This window comes from Blennius ocellaris, assembly GCF_963422515.1.
Source record: "Blennius ocellaris genome assembly, chromosome: 23".
Classification (NCBI taxonomy): domain Eukaryota; kingdom Metazoa; phylum Chordata; class Actinopteri; order Blenniiformes; family Blenniidae; genus Blennius; species Blennius ocellaris.
This window is the reverse complement of record NC_137672.1, coordinates 636,385-657,203: the sequence shown is the minus strand read 5'-3', so window position 1 is coordinate 657,203 and position 20,819 is coordinate 636,385. Positions and strand designations below refer to the sequence as shown.

Below are 20,819 nucleotides of genomic sequence, written 5' to 3'. Positions count from 1 at the left end.
TTCTGGATGGTGTCAGCGACCAGTGTTTGCAATAACTGCATGATGCCTTCACCCTTCCTCCTCCACCTCTGTCTCCACCTCCCTTGTCCACAGCATGCCCTCCTCAAACGCACGTTCTGGAAAATCCTCACATGCTCTACTAACAGTGTTGCCAGATCAGACTGACAGCTTCCAGCCCAATCACATTTTAGAACCCGCCCAATTCCAATAAAAAGCCACTCAAACCACAAAGTTGCAAAAGCCAAATGTATTTTTTCCAGCTTGAGGTACACAAAGACAGCCCAATTGGGTGGAAAACCACCCAACCTGGCAACACTGTCTACCAACATCTGACCTTTCAACATGAAAACCCAATGGAACCTTTGTGGTTGATTTTTGCGAACGACGTGGCTGAAGCCTTCCTGAATGAGCAGGACAGAGTGCAGATTCTTGTGTTTCTCCTGCTCCCTCTTTTTAATCTATCCAAAAAAGTGCTCATTTATATACACTAACGACACCGTTGTCTGCATACACGGATATACTTTTCTTCTATGCAGCAGAAACTGAGTGGAGCTGTACGATGAAGCATCGTGTATGCCATACTGTTTGGACGGATTACACAAAATAGCACTAACTAGTGGACTAGCATGCAAATTATAACATGTCAGGTGTAACGGGGCATAAGTCCACAACATGAATGCAAGGGCTAATGCTAATGAAAGCAGTTTTAGTAGACCCAGTTGCTGATAGCTTGCCGTCTTTTGAAGTTGTCTTGTGGCTTTTGCATCGTATTCAATATTTGCCAAAGTACAAATTGGTACAAATATCCCAGAGAACCTTCATATCAGGAAGAAAACAATAATTTGACTGTGAGTGAAAATGCATTCGTGTGGTTGAAGACCTAAGGTTTGCAGATGAAGATGCACCAGTATCAAGTGTAATACTACACGGAGTACTCATACTTGGAAAAAGATCCCCGACACAACCCAGTGGGTATTACAGTACGTGACATCATTCATCAATAATGTCGCTCACTGGAGAGGATGAGCAATTTCACGCTTTGGAGATTCTTTAGCATTAATGACAAAAGACGGACTGTAAATTATGTTCTGGCAAAATATCAATAGGAAGAGAAAGATAGTTTGTACAACAATTGTGACTTAATCACCAGCAGAATTTGTTCAATGTCCCTCATTAGTTCTACTGCTCAATGGATCATGTTGCACAGCCATGCTACATGCTATATATTAAAGTTTAAGGCTCACACACCAGCGATGCTACATGCTAAAATTTCAGGCTCACACACCAGCAATGCTTGATGCTGAAGTTTCAGGCTCACACATCATCGATGCTCCGTGCTAAACATGATCAATGTGACCAATCCTTTCATCACCAGCAGCTCAGTCTACAGTAGCATAGCGCAGAGTGGAGAGAGATGCTATGCTCTGCTATGTTACTGAAGACTGAGAGGCTGGTGTAGGTGATTTAGTATCAATAGAGGCTGGTGGTGGTGATGTAGCATGGACACAGAGGCTGGTGGAAGTGACGTTGCATGGACACACACTGGTGGAGGTGATGTAGCGTGGACACAGAGGCTGGTGGAGTTGACGTCGCATGGACACAGAGACTGGTGGTGGTGGAATGTCCTAAGGTTAGATGTTCCTCCGGCCTGGCGGCCAGAGACCTTGAAGACATCTCAGAGTGTCACAGTTTTGATAAATCTTCTCGTGATTACAAAGTACAATGACTCGTGGCCTTGCAGATGTAAAACAGCGAACAGTGATTAAAATAGACATGCATGAATCAACGATTACTTAATTCCCATTATACCAAGTACTAATAATTAATATAAAGTACAAATTTACTTAACAACCACCTCAACCGCCTTAACCCTAACCCCCTATTAAACCCTTCACCGTGGCCCTGCAGCCCCCGTTAAACAACATTAATTCTTCACCCCTGCAGCCCCCCGTTAAACGTTAACTATACACCCCTTCAGACCCCCATTAAACAATGTTCACCCTTCACCCCTGCAGCCCCCTGTTAAACAAGGTTAACCCTTCACCACAGCCCTACAGCCCCCATTAAATGTTAACCCTTCACCCCTGCAGCCCCCCGTTAAACAACTTTAACCCTTCATCCCTGCAGCCCCTCATTAAACAACGTTAACCCTTCACCATGGCCCTGCAGCCCCCGGGTTAAACAACGTTTACCCTTCACCCCTGCAGCACCTCCTTAAACAACATTAACTCTTCACCCCTGCAGGCCCGATGTTAAACAAAGTTAATGATTCACCTGTGCAGCTCCCCCATTATTCAACGTTAACCCTTCACCGTGGCCCTGCAGCCCCCAGTTAAACAATGTTGACCCTTCACCCTTGCAGCCCACCCTTAAAGGGTCCCTGAAATAATTCTATTAAAATACACCAGTATTTAGCATTATTTTTCCCCCTTTCGAATGATATATGACACACCAATGACAATCACACCACTATCTTGCTCTTGAGCGCCGAACGTCTAAAAATGCCTTTAAATCTCCCGCCCTGTGAATCTGACCTAGTTTTCCCAACTTGCCGTAGTTTTGCGCTGTGACGTATGAGGAGTTATTTACTTCCGCCCACAACAGCTGATCGTAGTGTCTTGTTTACATGTGCTCTGCATTATCTAGCAGTTTTTTAGAGTCATGCCTAAGCGTTGTGTTGCGGCTGGGTGTTCCCAAATGCCCAGTCCGTCTGTAAGTGTCCATAAATTCCCAAAAGATGAAACTTTGAGGAGATTATGGACAAAACAAGTGCAGCGCACTCGCTCCAACTGGACACCAACAGAGGCCTCCTATCTCTGCAGTCAACATTTCATGGATGACTGTTACGAAACAGCACCCGCAATCCGAGAGTCACTTGGTTTTGATGTGAAGAGGAAACGTATCCTGAAACCTGGTTCTGTCCCCACCATTTTTAAACGGCTTTTTAACGGATTTTTAAACCCAACCTTCAGTAAGTCTTTTTAAAACCTGCTAAAACTTAAGACAAATAGACCAATAAACTTTGCAAAACACCCACTCTGACACAAGGGTAAATACCCGGTCACACACAATATGTGCACACGGGTAAATACCCGGTCACGCACAATATGTACTTACGGCTCAAACATGTATGGTTGAACGCCTTGATTTTCTTCTAATTCTTCCTCCGATGATTCCTCTCCTTCATCTTCGTCCAAAACCAACGATACGTCACTTAAATCTTCGCTAACATCGCTCCTAGGTGCTTCTGTATCGCCAAACCCCTCCATTCTTCAATCAGCTGATGTTGTTTTGGTTGGGACATATAACCCCTCGTACGTCATATCCGGTCTAGCTCAGGCGGCTCACATTTATGGCCCGCAAATATACCGTCGTCTGCTGCATCATGTAAAGTCAATTAAAAGGGTCGGAATTCGGACTTTTATCTGGGAATGTTATATACCTTTCGAAAGCATATTTATTCTTCTTTCTAAAGATGAAATCTGAAAAACATTTCAGTTACCCTTTAAACAACATTAACCCTTCACCCCTGCAGCCCAACGTTAAATAACGTTAATCCTTCACCCCTGCAACCTCCAGTTAAACAACAAGAGCCCTTCATCCCTGCAGCCCCCTAGTTGAACAACATTAACTCTTCAGCCCTGCAGCCCCCAGTTAAACAAAGTTAACCCTTGCCTTTGGGAAGCAAGATGGCGCCGCTGTGTGTTGCTGGCCGCCGTCTGCTCCTACAATGACAAATATTTCTGCTGTTTTTAACACTTAGCACTAACCAGATCGAGTCTCTGCTGGTGTATGATCGCCAGACTCTTTTGCATCTTCGACATAATGTCGATAAACTGCGTACTTTTAACCATTGTGGGAAGGGAACGGTGTCCCCGCTACTAGCGGGGATACAGACTCACCTGTGCCGGGCTCCTGCTCCACTTCCTCGGCTGAAGTATCCCCGCCGTCACGGCAAACGTGGCGGCCGGCTGGCGAAACTGAAAATCTGGCTGGTGCAATCTTCGTCCATTTCCCGGACAGGATATGGACTAATTCATCCCCTCGCCCTGCCTCGGCGGTTCCTGGACCCTATCAACGCCTGCCTTGTACCTGTCGCCGGCTCGTTTGAGGGACTCCGGCCCCGCCGCACCCGCCCTCTGCGGCTTTCTCAGCGTGGCGTGAACCTCCGGCTCCTGAAGTCACTGCCCCGGGCTCCGCGAGCTGCCGAACCGAAGCCCCCGGCTCCTGCCAGGCTAGGCCTGGTGAATGCCAGATTGCTGGTGAACAAAACGTTTATCCTGAGGGATTTCTTCGACTCCCGCTGCCTGGATTTCCTCTTTGTGGCAGAGACGTGGATTGGCGCCAGCGAGTGCAGCCCTATGATCGAACTTTTACCGGTTGGCTGCTCTTATTTTAACTCCCCGCGGTTGTCGGGTCGTGGAGGAGGGACGGCGACTGTTTTTTAAAGGGATTTTAACTGTAAACCGCGTGCTGTCTCATCCTCTTTCTCTAGCTTTGAGCTAATATATTTGAGGTGGGTCGCTCAGACCCGGTTCTGTGTGCCGTCATCTACCGACTGCCAAAATACAACAAAGACTTCCTAAAGGACTTTTCCGATCTTCTGGCTGAAATTATGCCCAGGTACGATCGTGTCCTGCTTGTAGGGGATTTTAACATCCATGTGTGCTGTCCTGATAAACTGTTGGTGAAAGACTTTTTAAGCCTTATTGACTCTTTTAATTTGGCGCAGTGTGTGTCTGGACCCACACATGAACATGGACACACACTGGATCTCGTCCTCTGTCATGGTCTGTCTGTGTCAAATGTGGAAATCTGTGACAGTGTGTTCTCTGACCATTTGCCGGTGTTGTTTGAAGCTACCATCTCCTGTGCTGCAGTTAAATCTGCCGCTCCTGCTCGCCGCCGCCGGATCTTGAACTCTGCCACTGCCGGCCAGTTCTCCGCTGCCTTCAACCAGCTCTGCGTCCCCTCGGACGTAACTGAGCTACTTATTTCTTGGTTTCATTCCTCCTGCCGAGGCATACTGGACTCTGTGGCTCCTCTTAAAACTGTGCAGCCCAAAACTAAGCCTGAGCCCTGGTTCAATGCTAGAACTCGAGCAGCCAGACAGGAGTACCGCAAAGCCGAGCGCAAATGGAAAAAGGACAAGCTGCAGGTTTCACGCCTAATCCTGAAAGACTGCTGGCGCTGCTACCAGACCGCCGTCAGAGAGGCCAGAACAGAGTACCTGTCGAACATTATTGAGTCTAATACTCACAACCCTCGTGTGTTATTTAAAACCATAGAATCTGTTCTGGACTCACCTCAGCCTGTGTTCACAGAGGAATCCCCAGAAATGTGCGATAGCTTCCAGCACTTTTTTATTGATAAAGTTGCTGCCGCGAGGGCTCTCATTACCACACTTGCATCTGACCCCTCTGACCACATTTCTCCCTCAGCTGTGCTTGATGCCTTTGAACCGGCGTCTTTGATTGCACTGCAAAAAGTGGTTGGCCATCCGGCTCTCCCTGTGACATTGTCCCACCTCACTTTTTTAAAGAGGTTTTTCCTTGTACAGGGCTGTCAGTTCTGGCCATTATTAACAGCAGTTTGTCTTCTGGTGTTGTCCCCCAAAGTTTTAAACATGCTGTGGTGCAACCCCTGCTTAAGAAACCTGGTCTTGATCGTGGTATGCTAGCCAACTATAGACCTATCTCCAAGCTGCCTTTTATATCGAAAATCCTGGAGAAAATTGTCCATGCTCAGTTGAAATCATTCCTAGATGAGCATGATATCCTGGAGGTTTTCCAGTCTGGTTTTAAAACATTGCATAGCACTGAGTCAGCCCTTTTAAGAGTTTTTAATGATATCCTCGTGGCGGTTGACGCCGGTGACCATGTGGTCCTTGTCCTGCTGGACCTGACTGCAGCGTTCGACACTGTGGATCACAATATTTTAGTATCTCGTCTGCAGCACATAGTGGGCATTGGTGGTACTGCCCTAAATTGTGTCAGATCCTATCTTGGGGGAAGATCCATGAGTGTACTCCTTGGTGGCTCTGAGTCCCACTCTGCGCCACTGTTATATGGGGTTCCGCAGGGTTCTATTTTAGGGCCACTGCTCTTCTCCCTGTACCTGCTTCCCCTGGGTGCCATTCTGAGGAAGCATGGCATCTCTTTTCACCTTTATGCAGACGACAGTCAGATTTATGTGCCACTAAAAATGGACAATGCCTTGTTGAAATTACTTCTGTCTCGTCTTGAAGACATCAAAACCTGGATGTCGCTGAACTTTTTAAAATTTAATGAAAAAAAGACAGAAGTGATGGTGTTTGGCCCGAGCGCCACTAGTGAACCGCCCTCTGCCGATTTCGGCCGTCTGACACGATATATAAAGCCATTAGTCTCCAACTTGGGTTTTAAAATGGACAGTGATTTTAAATTGGACCGGCAGATAGGGGCTATATTGAAGTCCAGCTTCTTTCACCTGAGGCAGCTGGCGAAGGTAAAGCCCTTTCTTACCTAGAAGCAGTAATCCACGCTTTTATTACATCTCGGCTAGATTACTACAACTCACTCTATTTTGGAGTCAGCCAGTCTTCCCGCACCCGCCTCCAGTTGGTGCAGAACGCTGCTGCTCGCCTCTTAAGTGGGGCACGTAAGAGCGAGCACATCACCCCCATTCTGGCTTCCCTCCACTGGCTGCCTGTGCATTCTAGAGTCCGTTTTAAGATTCTTTTATTTGTTTTTAAATCTTTAAATGGTCTCGCCCCGCCTTACCTCTCTGAGCTTCTTCATTCATACGCTCCTGCTCGGTGGCTCAGGTCAGCTGTCCGGCTGCTCCTGGAGGTACCGAGGTCCAAACGGAAGCTCAGAGGGGAAAGAGCCTTTTCCACTGCCGGTCCTCATCTCTGGAATGCCCCCCCCCCCCCCCCCCCCCCCCCCCCGTTAGACAAGCCCCCTCACTGTCCATTTTTAAAACTCGTCTTAAAACCCATTTTTATTCTTTGGCTTTTACCTCAGCGTGAGACTCTGCTCTGGTTTTAGTGCCTTTGTTTTTTGTTTTTTTTATTGTTTTCACCTTTTATGTTTTGTTTATTGTTTTACCATCTGATTGTTTTTATTGTTTTAACTTTTTTATTGTTTTAATGTTTTTATTTTGCCTCTTATGTTTTTAATTCAATGTACAGCACTTTGTCTCAGCTATGGCTGCTTAAAGCGCTTTATAAATATAGTGGAGTTGAGTTGAGTTCACCACGGCCCTGCAGTCCCCTGTTAAACCACATTAACCCTTCACCCCTGCAGCCCTCCGTTAAACAACATTAACCCTCTACTCTTGCACCCCCGTTCAACAACGTTAACACTTCACCACGGCCCTGTAGCCCTTCGTTAAATGTTAACCCTTTGCCACGGCCCTGCAGCCCTCCATTAAATATTAACCCTTCACCCCTGCAGCCTCCAGTTAAACAACATTAACCCTTCACCCCTGCAGCCCTCCATTAAATATTAACCCTTCACCCCTGCAGTCCCCTGTTAAACAATGTTAACCCTTTGCCCCTGCAGCCCCCTTGTTAAATAACATTAACACTTCACCACAGCCCTGCAGCCCCCCTGTTAAGCCACATTAACCCTTCACCCCTGCAGCCCCCTGTCGACATTAAACTCTACGCATCGAGCCACCCGGCGTAGCTCTGACTGACCAGCCCTTCATTTAACTGCGCAGTAACAATCCCACCTGTAGATTTAAGAGCCTGTTTGCTTCCAGCACTCAAGACCAGTTAAAGTCCTGACCCCAGCCATGTTTCCTTTCAATTCTAGCTGCTCTAACGGTATGAAATACTCAGGATTTTTATTTGTCTCTTTCACGTAAAGCCTGAGAACCTGCTGCTCGCCAGCAAGCTGAAGGGCGCAGCGGTGAAACTGGCAGATTTTGGCCTCGCCATCGAAGTGCAGGGAGACCAGCAGGCATGGTTTGGTGAGTTATCCCAGCTTCCCCCGGTTCTGATGTGTGATTTTATATATATATATATATATATATATATATATATATATATGTATGTATCTCCATAACCATTCAATTTATTGGTCTCATCCGGAGGGAGTGGGTGTGCCACTGCTATAGGCGCTCATCTCTACTTTGATTTTGGTGGATATGAGGCCTGTTTCATTCCTGTTGATCCGAGAGGAACAAGAAATAATAACTCTCACACACACACACACACACACACACACACACACACACACACACACACACACACACACACACACACACACACACCCCAGTGACAGACTGCTTCTGAAACCAGTTCACCATAGCTGTGGTTCCACCTCATTCTGTGCCGGGACGTTGTGGGGTGGGACAGGTTTTCTCCTGGTCCGACAGAAAAAGTTGTGGATGGTACAGGAAGAAACCTTAACCACCAGCTACAATTTTCTGCCACCCCGCTGTTGAGGTGCCTAGCACTGTGGAATGGGTCTGTGAGGAGGACATCTGCTGATTGGTCAGTGACAATTGTCAGTCTAGACTTGTACACAATATTTAAATATTTCATTGGCTGTTACCCTCCTGTTGTTGTTTACATTTGCCGCCTGGCTCCTTTGTTAGCTGGTTTATTGAAACATCAGTGCACGACACAATATGACATCTTTCAACGAGGTGCAGATGCGTCTATCAGTAACAGGAGGGGCGGAGCTTCAGCAGGAGCTCCTCCTCTCAGGAACAGGAGGGGCGGAGCTTCAGCATGAGCTCCTCTTCTCAATCACAGGAGGCAGAGCTTCAGCAGAGCTCCTCCTCTCAGGAACAGGAGGGACAGAGCTTCAGCTGGAGCTCCTCCTCTCACTAACAGGAGGGATGGAGCTTCAGCTGGAGCTCCTCTCAGGAACAGGAGGCAGAGCTTCAACAGGAGCTTCTCCTCTCAGTAATAAGAGGTGGAGCTTCAGCAGGAGCTCCACCTCTCAGGAACAAAAGGGGCGGCGCTTCATCATGAGCTGGACACTGCCGTTTACAAGGAGAAAGTTTAACCTGAGTCACAGAGAACGACTTGGATGGCCTCCGTTTCTCCAAGTCGTTCACAACCCCATCTACATTTTTACCATACTTCCTGTGGTGGGATCATGTGACAGAGTTGGTCCTGGGGTGTGCTTTGTCGTACTGTACCCTCCTGCCCCACCCAATCGGCTCTGCCGCGTACTGCGGTGGAACAGCGTCTTGTCGCTTGCCACTTCTTCCAGGTCCTTCCTAAAATAGGCTGCGTGCAATTGGCCGCTAGCCAAGCCCCAAACCCACAGACAGGTGTTTTTCCTGCTTTAACCAGCTTTTTAACCTCGACTCATAAACATGACGTTACGCTCTGAATCGCTGCTGTCAGGAAACGTTCCCAATGAGCTTTTAATGGCCATCTGTAAATAGGAGTTTGATGCTTGTGTGTATTGCAGGTTTTGCCGGGACCCCGGGGTACCTGTCTCCAGAGGTCCTGAGGAAGGATCCTTACGGGAAGCCAGTGGACATGTGGGCCTGCGGTGAGACCATCCACTCTCTCCACAAATAACTTTTTTTGGCCTCGAAGAAAATTACCTGTGAACAAATATGTTTAGTGTTGTTTTATTTGTACAGCAGCGGATCTTTAAAGAGACAAATGTGACATTTAAACTCCGCCACCTGCTGTTTTTCACTGCAGCCGAGTTTCTAAATGCTCCCCTTGGTCAAATCAGGATTCAAGCCAAATGAAGAAAAGTCTCATTAAATATCATTAGATGGAAATAGTTTAACTTGATGTAAGTTAGAATTCCCTGGCCTATAAATGCTACAGATCCTCCAAGGACCCAAACCTATTCTAGAAATATGACAGGAAAGAAACGACAAGCCTCTCCAATAACTAAGACCTTTTTACCTCACCTTTAGATTTCCCAGCATGCAGCAAACACATGACACAGTACACATCAAAGAAAAGTTCATGAAAACTAAAGAAGAGTAAAATTAAATAAAAAAGAAACGTCAGTGGAAAGTCCTGCTGGGCGAGTAAATCCTACACATGGATGGATTTCTGTGGAATTATTAATCTCCAAAAATATTCACTATCAGCTCCTTCAGATAGTCAAAGTACACTTGTGTCATTATGGCAGTTCTCCGACTGAATCTTATATTATACTTTAGTGAAATTTATTTTTATGATTATTATTCATATCAAGTTACAGTCCTACTGGAACTATCAATAGGATGGAGTGAATACTTAACCAATACTTTACAGAGGTAATTAATTTCCTTACTTTTATGGAAAATGTTGAAGATCTTAGTTAAGATCAATAGTTTTTATTAGTAGTGTCAATCGACTAAAACAATTAATTAATTCATTGCACAAATGTCTGTAATTAAATGCGATATCGCATTGTTTTTTTACTGAAGACTGAAGCTTGTAATGATTTTTATTCAGGAAAAAACCACGGAATCAATGTCAAATCAACACAGATTATACGTTCTTTCAACTTTACGTGAAACTGTTTTTCTCCAAGAGTTCCAAAATAATAAAAAACCTGAATAAATTAATTAATAAATATCTGGCATAAGTCTGGGTTTAGTTGGAGTGCAGGTCCACCACTCTGAGAATTTTAATATTTCTAGAAACAAAGTCAGAAATGTATAGCAATAATATACTGTAATATCCACACACACACACACACACACACACACACACACACACACACACACACACACACACACACACACACACACACACACACACACACACACACACACACACACACACACACACACACACAGACAGTATAGAGGAGAGCCAGGGATGAATTAATATTTTACCAGTATTTCCTCCAGCTTCACCAGTTTAGTGGCCCCTGGTCAGCCAACATGGCAACCTGCTGTTTTGCTGCAGAATTACTTTTGTGGTCAAAATATATATATATTTTTTTAAACTAATGACATTTACTGGAATCAAATGTGTAAAAAACAAACAAACAAAAAACAACAGATTACTGTGATGGTGCTGTGCTGATTTAAAGACCACAGGTCACCTTTCTCACCTGATGACAGGTGATACTTTAAGGTTCAGGTGAATTTCTATCCAGTTTGTACTCCAGCGACATTTGCATTCAGCCATGTGTGCATTCTTCCATTTGTGGACCACAGAGGACCACAAAGAGCTTCAACCTCTTGAATTAATCATTGTTGACACTCATTACACACACTTCTGATGGGCAGGCCACCTGGGCCCGAGAACACACACACACACACACACACACACACACACACACACACACACACACACACACACACACACACACACACACACACACACACACACACACACACACACACACACACACACACACACACACACACACACACACACACACACACGGTGCGTTCATGGTTTCCTCCACAATACAGAACCCTTTGATGGTTTCATGGCCTCATCATTCAGCCAATTAACCATCAAACACAAGCTGCTTCGTTATTTATCCCACCGTCTGTTTCTGTCATGAATTGGATTTCGCTGGAAGCTGGAGTTTGGGGCGACGGGTTTACAAATTCAATCGTCTTCCATTTAGACTTAAGGAGGGAAAAAGCAGGAGCAAAAAAATTATTTTGTCTTTGTTGTGAAAAATGGTGAAAGTCAGATTATAGATTAGAGGTGGGGGTTTTTTTTCCTAAAGCCAACTCCGATTCCTTCTCAGAAAGTCTCTCTGATCTCGCCACTTCACAGTGAAGTCAAACTCTGGACACACCAACTCTCACCTGCACACAAAGATACCAAAGATTAATATCCGCTCTTTGTTCCAAAAGGTTTTAACAAACCTGTACATCTGATGTTGATGTTTGGTGTCCTGGTTTACTGAATCAGCAGAAATCCACAATATGAGGCTAACGGCGAACTGTGTGTGTGTGTGTGTGTGTGTGTGTGTAGGAGTGATCCTCTACATCCTCCTGGTGGGATACCCTCCATTCTGGGATGAGGACCAGCACAGACTCTACCAGCAGATCAAGGCCGGCGCTTACGACGTGAGTTTTACGTCATCACACACCCAGAAGTGCAACTCGGTCGTGTCCTGTGTCGCGTAGCCGCGAATGCTAGCTTAGCTTATCACCACAGGAAGTAGCCGTGCCTGAACATCATTCCGAGGTTTAGCTTATCATTCCAGTTTCTAGTCATTATCAACTAGTGCGGCGTTGAATTGTGGAAGTAGAACAACATATTAAAGCTATCAGAGTCAACATCAAACAATCTTACGGTTGCCTACGAGTAAGCAGACCGCTAGCTTTGCTAGCTAGCGGTCTTTCTACAAATTGAACCTTGTTCAGGTGTTTGATTCCACACGATGGCTCATGTCATTATTTCTATATTGCTCAAAAAACTCCAGGGAATACCTAAACAACACAATGTTAAGCAGAATCTTGGTCCTCAGAGGTGGACTCGTCCATTACCCAAGCCGAAGTCACGGATGTAGTTGTGAAGCTCCTCGGTGGCAAGGAACCAGGAGTGGATGAGATTCGCCCAGAGTTCCTTAAGTCTCTGGATGTGCAGGGACTGTCGTGGCTAACCCCTTTCTGCAACATCGCGTGGCGGTTGTTGACAGTACCTCTGGACTGGCAGACTGGGGGGGTGGTCCCTCTTTTTAAGAAGGGGGATCGGAGGGTGTGTTCCAACTACAGGGGGATCACACTCCTCAGCCTCCCCAGGAAAGTCTATTCCAGGGTACTGGAGAGGAGGATTCGACCGTTAGTCAAACCTCGGATCCAAGAGGAACAATGCGGTTTTTGTCCTGATCGTGGAACATTGGACCAAAAGGTGGCAAAATCCCACCTCCTTAATACTAGAAAAATACACTTCTTTTTAGTGAAAATGTACTAGAAACAAGTGAAATTATCTGCCAGTGCAGTAAGTGAACTTTTATTCAAATAAGAATATCATCTAGATCTAAATAAAACTAAAAACTTCTAAGCAACAAATAAGACCATAAAATAAGCCTTCGACACTTATTCCAGGCAACAAATCAGGACAATGAGATCTGAAATAAGCTTAAAACACTTATTCTAAGCAACAAACCAAAGCAAATAATCTAAAAATTATTACACAAAATAATTTTTTAAGATAATTTTTCTTCTTTAATGTATTTAATAAATCCTAAAACTAGTACTTTAAGACTACATTTCTTATACAGGGTAAATAAAACGTAAGCAGAGCATAATCATTGTCAGTGTCCATCTTTATTTGTACACTTGACTGGAACATAATCACCATCAGGTAATAGTGATACAATTGAACATTGTGCCTTTTACAGGTACGTGTGATTTTGTTCAAGCGGCTTCAACACCACAACTTTTGTTTGTATAATGACAAAACTAAATACTGGTATACAGAATTACTGAAACAGGCATACATAAAAAGAACTCCGGAATATTCTATTCTTACACAACAGTTCCATGTTGGCCTTTTAACATAAAACCTTAACCAACAATATTGTCAGAGTTTTCAGTGGCATTAATGTTTTTAAACTAGTATAACTTTCAAGGTTCATTTGGTCAGACATTAAGATTAGAGATGTTGAAATCTTTACCTATACCTATTTCAGCTGACATCTGCAGGCTGTCCAGAAATGAACTGGCCAACTGAACCTTGAAACTTATACTAGTGTTGGGATTTATGGTTGGTAATTAGCATTAAAAATCACTGTAAATAATAGATTACTGAAAGTAATAGATTACTGGAAATAATTTAGGAAAAATTGGAATTACTAATGGAAGGAAACTGTCATTTACGCATTAGCAATTCCTAGAGTAATTGAATAATTACTAAAAAATTTATAAATTATCAAAAATAATTTATTAATGAAAAATTATTAATTTGAATGAATGGATTATTTATCAAATAATAATGGAATTGGGGCACCACCAGATAAACTGGAAATAGCTAATAGCAAATATCAGTCTCATTTGTAAAAAGGTTATTTAAGTTAGTTAATATTCCTGTGCAAAATATAACAATATTAAATAACAAGGAAGGTGTGAGATTTGAGTACAGACTGTTACAAACCAGTGAATTGTCAACAACAAATACACAATAATAACCAGGAATCGATCAATTCAGCTAAAAGACGTTTAACAAAATGCATTAATTCGTAAATAATTCAGAAAGTATTTATTAAACCAACACAATCAAGCAACAAACGTCATCTAACACGGAGATCTAATCTACTAACAGCAAACACTATGTACAAAGAAAGAGAAAGAGAGGGTGCGTGTGTGTGTGCGTGTGCGTGTGTGTGTGATGATCTCGAACGGATGCCAGAGGGAGGCAGGCGTCTGGTTCGGGGCAGTGACCGTAACGACCACTAGGGGCGCGGCGGCGCACGGAGGGACAATGCAATGACTCGACGTGTCCACCAAATGGCGGCCTCTCAAGAGATTGCAATCACCCACACGGCCACCAGAGGCGCTCGGCATGCGCTTTCTGGACGGCGTGACGTCACTGTGCTTGTGCACGGCTCGTGAGCCCGCTTGGAGCGCGCCTGGGGTCTCGTGACCGAGAAATCCCAGGGACAGTGAACTACACATGGTCTCAGAAGAAGAGGAGTGGAGGAGCGCACAGGAACAGCTGTTGCTGAGCTGTGCAACGGGTTAGTGAGGAGAGGAGAAAAGAGAGAGAGGAAGCAAAGAGGGGGAGAGAGAGAGCAAGAGCTCTAAATCCCGTACTGTGTACAGAGTCCAGATCTGCGAGTTAGGCAGGATTAGACTCCACGAGCAGAGGGGTAAACTGAGAGAGAGAGAGAGAGAGAGAGAGCTCAGCTAACCCCTCTGCTCATAGAGTCTAATCCTGCCTAACTCGCAGATCTGGAGAGAGAGAGAGAGATGCACGGTGCGGAGGTTCGCGTGGATGTGAATCCAACATGCAGACACAAACTGCTTCAGAACGCGGGATCAGCGTCCAGAGTTCAATCACAGCAATGAAAACACACAGCATTATTACAATCACATTGTTCTAACTACTGTACCTGCCCAGACTCTAAAGCCCCGTCTCCACCGCACAAAAAGTACCAGCCTAGACCGGTCTAAACCGCTCCGGTTCGCGTGTCACGACATGGAATGCAGTCTAAACCGCTCTAGACCGCTCCAAAGGCGACCGCTTTTCCGCTCCCCTTCCGTTGGGGTGCCGGGGACCAGGGAACGGGTCTGAGGTTGAGCTGCTGTCTGCTGATTGGTCAGTGATTTACGTCATTCTCGGAAGTCCCGCCTTACAAACGGCAACACACGGGGTTTCATTTCACAAGATGGCGAAAGAAAATACGTGGACCGGTGCGGAGGTCCAGCTCTTCCTCTCCATTATAGGAGAGGAGGGGGTCCAGCAGGAGCTTGACGGGGCCGTGCGGAATGAAAATATATTTCGAGTGGTGGTGGAACGGATGGCGGCACATGGCTTCGTCCGCACGCCAGCACAATGTCGCTGCAAGCTAAAGAAGCTTCGCAGCGACTAGGTGAAGGACCACAACGGGAGGACCGGATCTCAGCGGAAGCACTGGCGGTGGTACGAAGCCATGGATACTATTTATGGGCACTGACCGGCGAGTCAGGAACGTGAAGGTGGCGTGGACACTGATGGAGGAGAATGGTGAGTCAAATGCTCCAAAATGTGCTGACAACCTCTGCTCACTGTAGTTAATAAACCCGTGTGACTATGCATTCATCCGCGGCTTTCCTCAGAGCCTTTCTTTTAACAATTGCATTGAAAACAATGCCAAATGCTGTTTGTTTTGGTTAGCTTCATCCGCTAGCGCGGTCTTAACGCTAGCCTGTCGTGTATTTAGCATGTGGGCTATGCTACATTTCAGGAAGTGGGAGTATGGGAGAGCCAGCGTCCACCTCCTCCGGCACCAGTGACGCCCGAGCCGCCCGCCATCTGTCCCCGACGCCGTCAGCTCCATCCCCCTCGCCGGCCGTTCCATCAGCCTCCCCGTCTGCTCCATCCCCCTCCCCGTCTGCTCCAAATAGTGTACATAGTTGTGATTGTAAATAGTTGTTATTGTGTTAATACAATTTTGATTTTCCATACGTGTTTGTGTTCATTGAATCAATATCAGCACAGAAGTAGCAACTTTCCATATCATGCCATCAATACAGATATGGCACTGTGCCAACAGTGAAACTGACATGTCCTTTATTTGTGATGCTGAATATGTTAAGTAAAGGTAAGTGTATTAATTGTATCAAATCTTGCACTTTGCTCCATAGGATATTGTCCGTCCCCCCCCCATTATGTGAAACACATTTATTATAATTATATTGACTATACATACCAAGTCCATATGTGCAGAATGAAACGAATGCCCTTATAATGGCTCCTGAGCATGGTGTTAGCCAGTGTCAATGTAAATATTGGAATATTGTGTGTAGTAGCTATAAGCTGAAATATTACAAGCTGTCTTCAGAAAGGATAAACACTTTAAATAAGGAGGGACAACAAGGAGGCAACTGTGGTTGGAACATATATATACAGGAACTATGTACAGGAACTATGTACATTGCAGGAGGTCTTTATGCATTTAAATACTGCATTACAGCCTCTCTGACGTCCTGCCATCCTCATCTGCACCCGGAGCCAGTGCCTCTGCAGGTTGGTCTGCTGCAGCTGTAGTCCTCTCCATGGGACTCACACAGGTTGTGCAGAGCACAACACACCACCTCCATCGACTTCACCAGGCTGATGTCACTGTCGTTCCTCTTAAGAAGGCAGCAACAACATGAGCTGAAACACATACAGAGCACATATTTTCATATCATAACAACATATTGTAGCGATCACAGAGGTGGTCGCTGCAAGGCATGATGGGAATTCATGTTTTGTTGTTGTTGTTTTTGGTTATTGTTGGGCTTGGTGTTGGTTGATTGTGCTTTTGCTGTGTTTTTGTTCCCCAGTTCAGGGAGTAATTATTTCATCTAGTTTATTTTGGTTTGTTAGAAAGTTTGGTTGCAACCATGAGTGATGATGGTGTTGTGGAGTGTCATCCGCTCTGAAGTTCCGGTTGCGTTGTTCGTGTTGTCAGAATAAAAGCCTCTGGGTGATCAGCTGACAAATGGCAATCTTCAGCAGAGCAATTCTTCCACGGCGCTCGCCACAATATTATAAGCTGCACACACATGCAAAATGTTTGAACACGCAACTACTCCAATTTGCTTTGTACAATTACAATACAACAAACACAAGGTCGAATGATGTGGAGGACAACACGCGAAATGGACAAAACACGTGAAAATGACGCTGATGCACGGACATGACTACAAAAGAAACATGGAACAACAAACATGCACAACTTGTGGACGAGCCACAATGGTCATAACAACCTCATTCTTTAGATAATCAGGTAATGACTGTAAAAACAGGAGCCAAAGTGCTATAATCAGGTAATGAAACTAGTCAGATGTCATGAATATTTCACTTTTGTGAATTGTAGCGGCAACTCTATGAACTCACTACGTTTATCACGAGGTCATATTATACTTCATAAGCTGTGTCTGGCTCACATTAAAGGTTAAATATGTATTATAGCACCAGTTACATTGTTGGAAAGTCACAGAGAATGTTTGTTTGTCGTGAGGCTGCTTACCCTGTTGCGTCTCCTTCTTCTTCTCCTGTCCACCGCGTGTCGGGAACGCTATCGACCGCAACAATGTCATTCGTCTCCTGTGTGCGCGCAGCACTGCTTCCTCGAGCAAAACGTGTTCTTGCACGCAAAACAAGAACCACGCAAGCACAACAACGACCACCACTTATCCTCCATGTTGCTCCGAGCTTCTCCCACAATCCTTTGCCGCACTTCGTTCTTGCGTGATGACGTCACCCCCTGCGTCGTTACGCGGCGCTCAACATCCCGCCCACTTTTTACGCTCCTCTCTGCAGTGGAGACGCGATCCAAAATTTCAGTCGGGGTTAGTGCTTCCGAACTGCTCCGAACCGCTCCGCTCCGGCCCGGCACTTGTGTGCGGTGGAGACGGGGCTTAAGCCTTACTTGGTCGGACGAGCGTGAACGTCCTTCCGTGGCCGGTTAATGTCCATCGATTTCCTACCGCGGACTGGTTTCTCTGGCATCCCAGAGAAATGAACCTGAACTGGTCTGTGAACATGGGGAATGGTCCACAGAATGATCCCGGGGGTGATTAGGTACTTCTTGAGAGGAGGGTGAAGAAGACTGGTTGGTTCTGGTTGGCATGCCGGGAGTGCACAGTCGCAGCGCACACTCAGGATCCAGGTGAAGAAAGGAAAAAAGAAAAAGGAAAAAAAAATAATAATTCCATGGTTGGTTCATCCAGCGAGGTGAAGAAACTCCGGGTCCGATCGGCGTGCGTTAACACATGGTCCTTTGTCTCCGTGCGAAGAGGTGCGTTGTGTCCAGACGCACGGTTGGTTTGGAAAGACGTGTTTGTGTCTTTTGTGTTTCGCGGCTGGATTTTATACCTCTGCGTTGTATTCCGGGTTACCGCTGTGCTCTGGCTGACATGGACCAATCCTGAGGGGGCTCACCCCGGAGCTTCCGGCTGGTGAGGGACGTTTTGGATCCCCCTATCGTTGACTTGCAGTGTTGCAACGTGCTGGGGGGGTAAGACCCAGGGGGGAGGGTCATATGACCAATGGCAAATTTTTCCAGGCCTGAGCATGTGGTCTCTTTGTTCTTAAAACGTGGTCCCCCCTCCCCCCTTCCATGAGGTTGAGTGACCACTGGACCTTGGGTCCAACACTAGCAAGAGAAGTGGACAAAATGAACGCAACTAAGCTCAATGTTTTTGGACCCTGAACAAATGGGCTGATGAGTTAAAAAAAAAAAAATCTTTTGTCAAATGTGCAGCATTCTTTAGACCAGTGTTTTTCAACCTTTTTTGAGGTGAGGCACACTTTTTTCTTTGGAAAAATCTCAAGGCACACCACCAACCGAAAATGTTAACATTTTTGACTCTGTAGCCTCTATTAACAATATAATGTCATTCTCATCAAAGTTTTATCAACAGGAATCAAATAAATACGGAAAAAAAGTATTTCTCAATTTCTTTTTTTTAAATTTGTACTCACTCAGTGTGAAACCTGGGCCTGATGGATGAACACAGAGCTGAGATCTTGGTTAGATTCTTCCTTTTAAAAAAACTTCTCCATCACTGTCACTGACACAGTACTTTGATACAAGATGGTAGCAGGTGGTGGTGATTAACCACACTGACCTCTGTTAAGTTTCTTTTCACCGGCAACATTCTGTGTTGCCATCTAGTGGTGAAGAATATTGTAATAGAAACAACCCACCAATGCCTAGTCCAAACCGAAGACAAAAGAAAATAAAAACTTTTTTTTTCCACACCTGAAAAACGAATTTTTAGCTCAGTTGGTTAAACCTGACTTCTTCTCGACTAGTTTGAGTAAAAATTGGGTTTTACACCTTCATCATTGCGTAATAACGTGGTACGAAAGCAGGTTAAAGCGTTAAAAAAAGAAGTGAATTTCTCTATTTGGGGCAAAAAACTGTGTGGCCCGTAACGGGGATCAAACCCACGACCTTGGCCTTATTAGTACAACGCTCTAACCAACTGAGCAAAAAGTTTGTTTTTCAGGTATGGAAAAAAAAATTGTTTTTATTTTATTCTGTCTTCGTTTTGGAATAGGCATTGGTGGGTTGTTTGTATTACGAGCTGTAGTTAATTATTTCGTCTAGTTTGGTTTGGTTTGTTGAATATTGGTGTGCAACCATGAGTGAGAAATGTGTTGTGTGGAGTGTCATCCTGTTATGAAGTTCCGGTTACGAGTGTTCATGGCAAAATAAGCCTCTGGTGTTCAGCTGGCAGAAAAGAATTTCGACTCAGAGCAATTCTTCCGTGATGCTCGCCACAGTATTCATACACGATTACTCTGCACCCTGCTCTCACAGCTGACAGCGGCTGTGAGAGTAAATGTTTTTTTAGAAAAAATGTGAAATTGGATTATTTCCCACGGCACACCTGACTATATCTCGCGGAACACCAGTGTGCACAGTGGTTGAAAAACACTGCTTTAGACTATGGTGCCACCAGTTAAGTTCCCCCAATAATCTCATCTGAAATCTACAAACTACTTTCCAATAAATGCATGCCTTACATCATATTTTTCAATTAGTCAGTATTACTGTATATGCGGTAAAATAGGGAGGCGGTATAACGGTATCAAAATTTGAATACCGCCCAAGCCTGTAGTCCATCTTTATAAAGCACATTATATAAATATATCTTTTTTGGTGGAAGGGCAGGTGACGGCGTTGGAAGAGCTTTCATCACGTCAAGGTGGGCTTCAGCTGGACACAGCAAATACAAACCTTCATTAACCTACATTTCAAAGGATGAGAACTTAGGACTCAAATTGTATTACTTTTGTCCATGGTCAGTGCACCCTGGAGCAGAATTCCTCCCATCTCAGTTTTATTTGACTGATAAACTTGTCGTTTTGTGGATCCAAAATTCTGCGCAGCTCACCCAACGCCTGAAAAAAAAGTTTGAAGAAAAATAAAATAACTTTAATACCACACCAAATACATTTGTAACTGATTCATCATACCGATTGTATTTGATTAATTCCCAATAACTTACATTATGCAATTCTTTAAAATATGCATATGCATCCAAGATGTGGGAAGCTCTGTTATCCTCTTTCAGGGAGTCTGAGTCAATGAAGGCTCTTCAGACCTCAAACTCGAGGTCTAATAACTGAGACACATCTTCGTGGTTCCGTTTTGACTTCTTGCACATTTCTTATAATGTTTTGGAATGTCTTGCTTGTATTAGCCGAATATTCTTGAGAAGCACAAGAACATTTCAGTTTT

General features: G+C 44.9%; 1 protein-coding gene across 8 annotated transcripts in view; it reads left to right on the top strand.

The window, feature by feature from the left end:
* The window catches only part of camk2d1 (calcium/calmodulin-dependent protein kinase (CaM kinase) II delta 1), a gene marked incomplete at its 3' end in the record, with an annotated part of 161,362 nt that overhangs the window by 102,984 nt on the left and 37,559 nt on the right, over positions 1–20,819 (top strand). For all 8 annotated transcript variants that reach the window (XM_080519062.1, XM_080519060.1, XM_080519063.1 and 5 more), the window contains exons 7-9: positions 7,854–7,956; positions 9,417–9,500; positions 11,903–11,997. In XM_080519062.1, the coding sequence (XP_080375188.1) occupies positions 7,854–7,956; positions 9,417–9,500; positions 11,903–11,997 (282 nt within the window). The remainder of the gene's footprint in view (positions 1–7,853; positions 7,957–9,416; positions 9,501–11,902; positions 11,998–20,819) is intronic.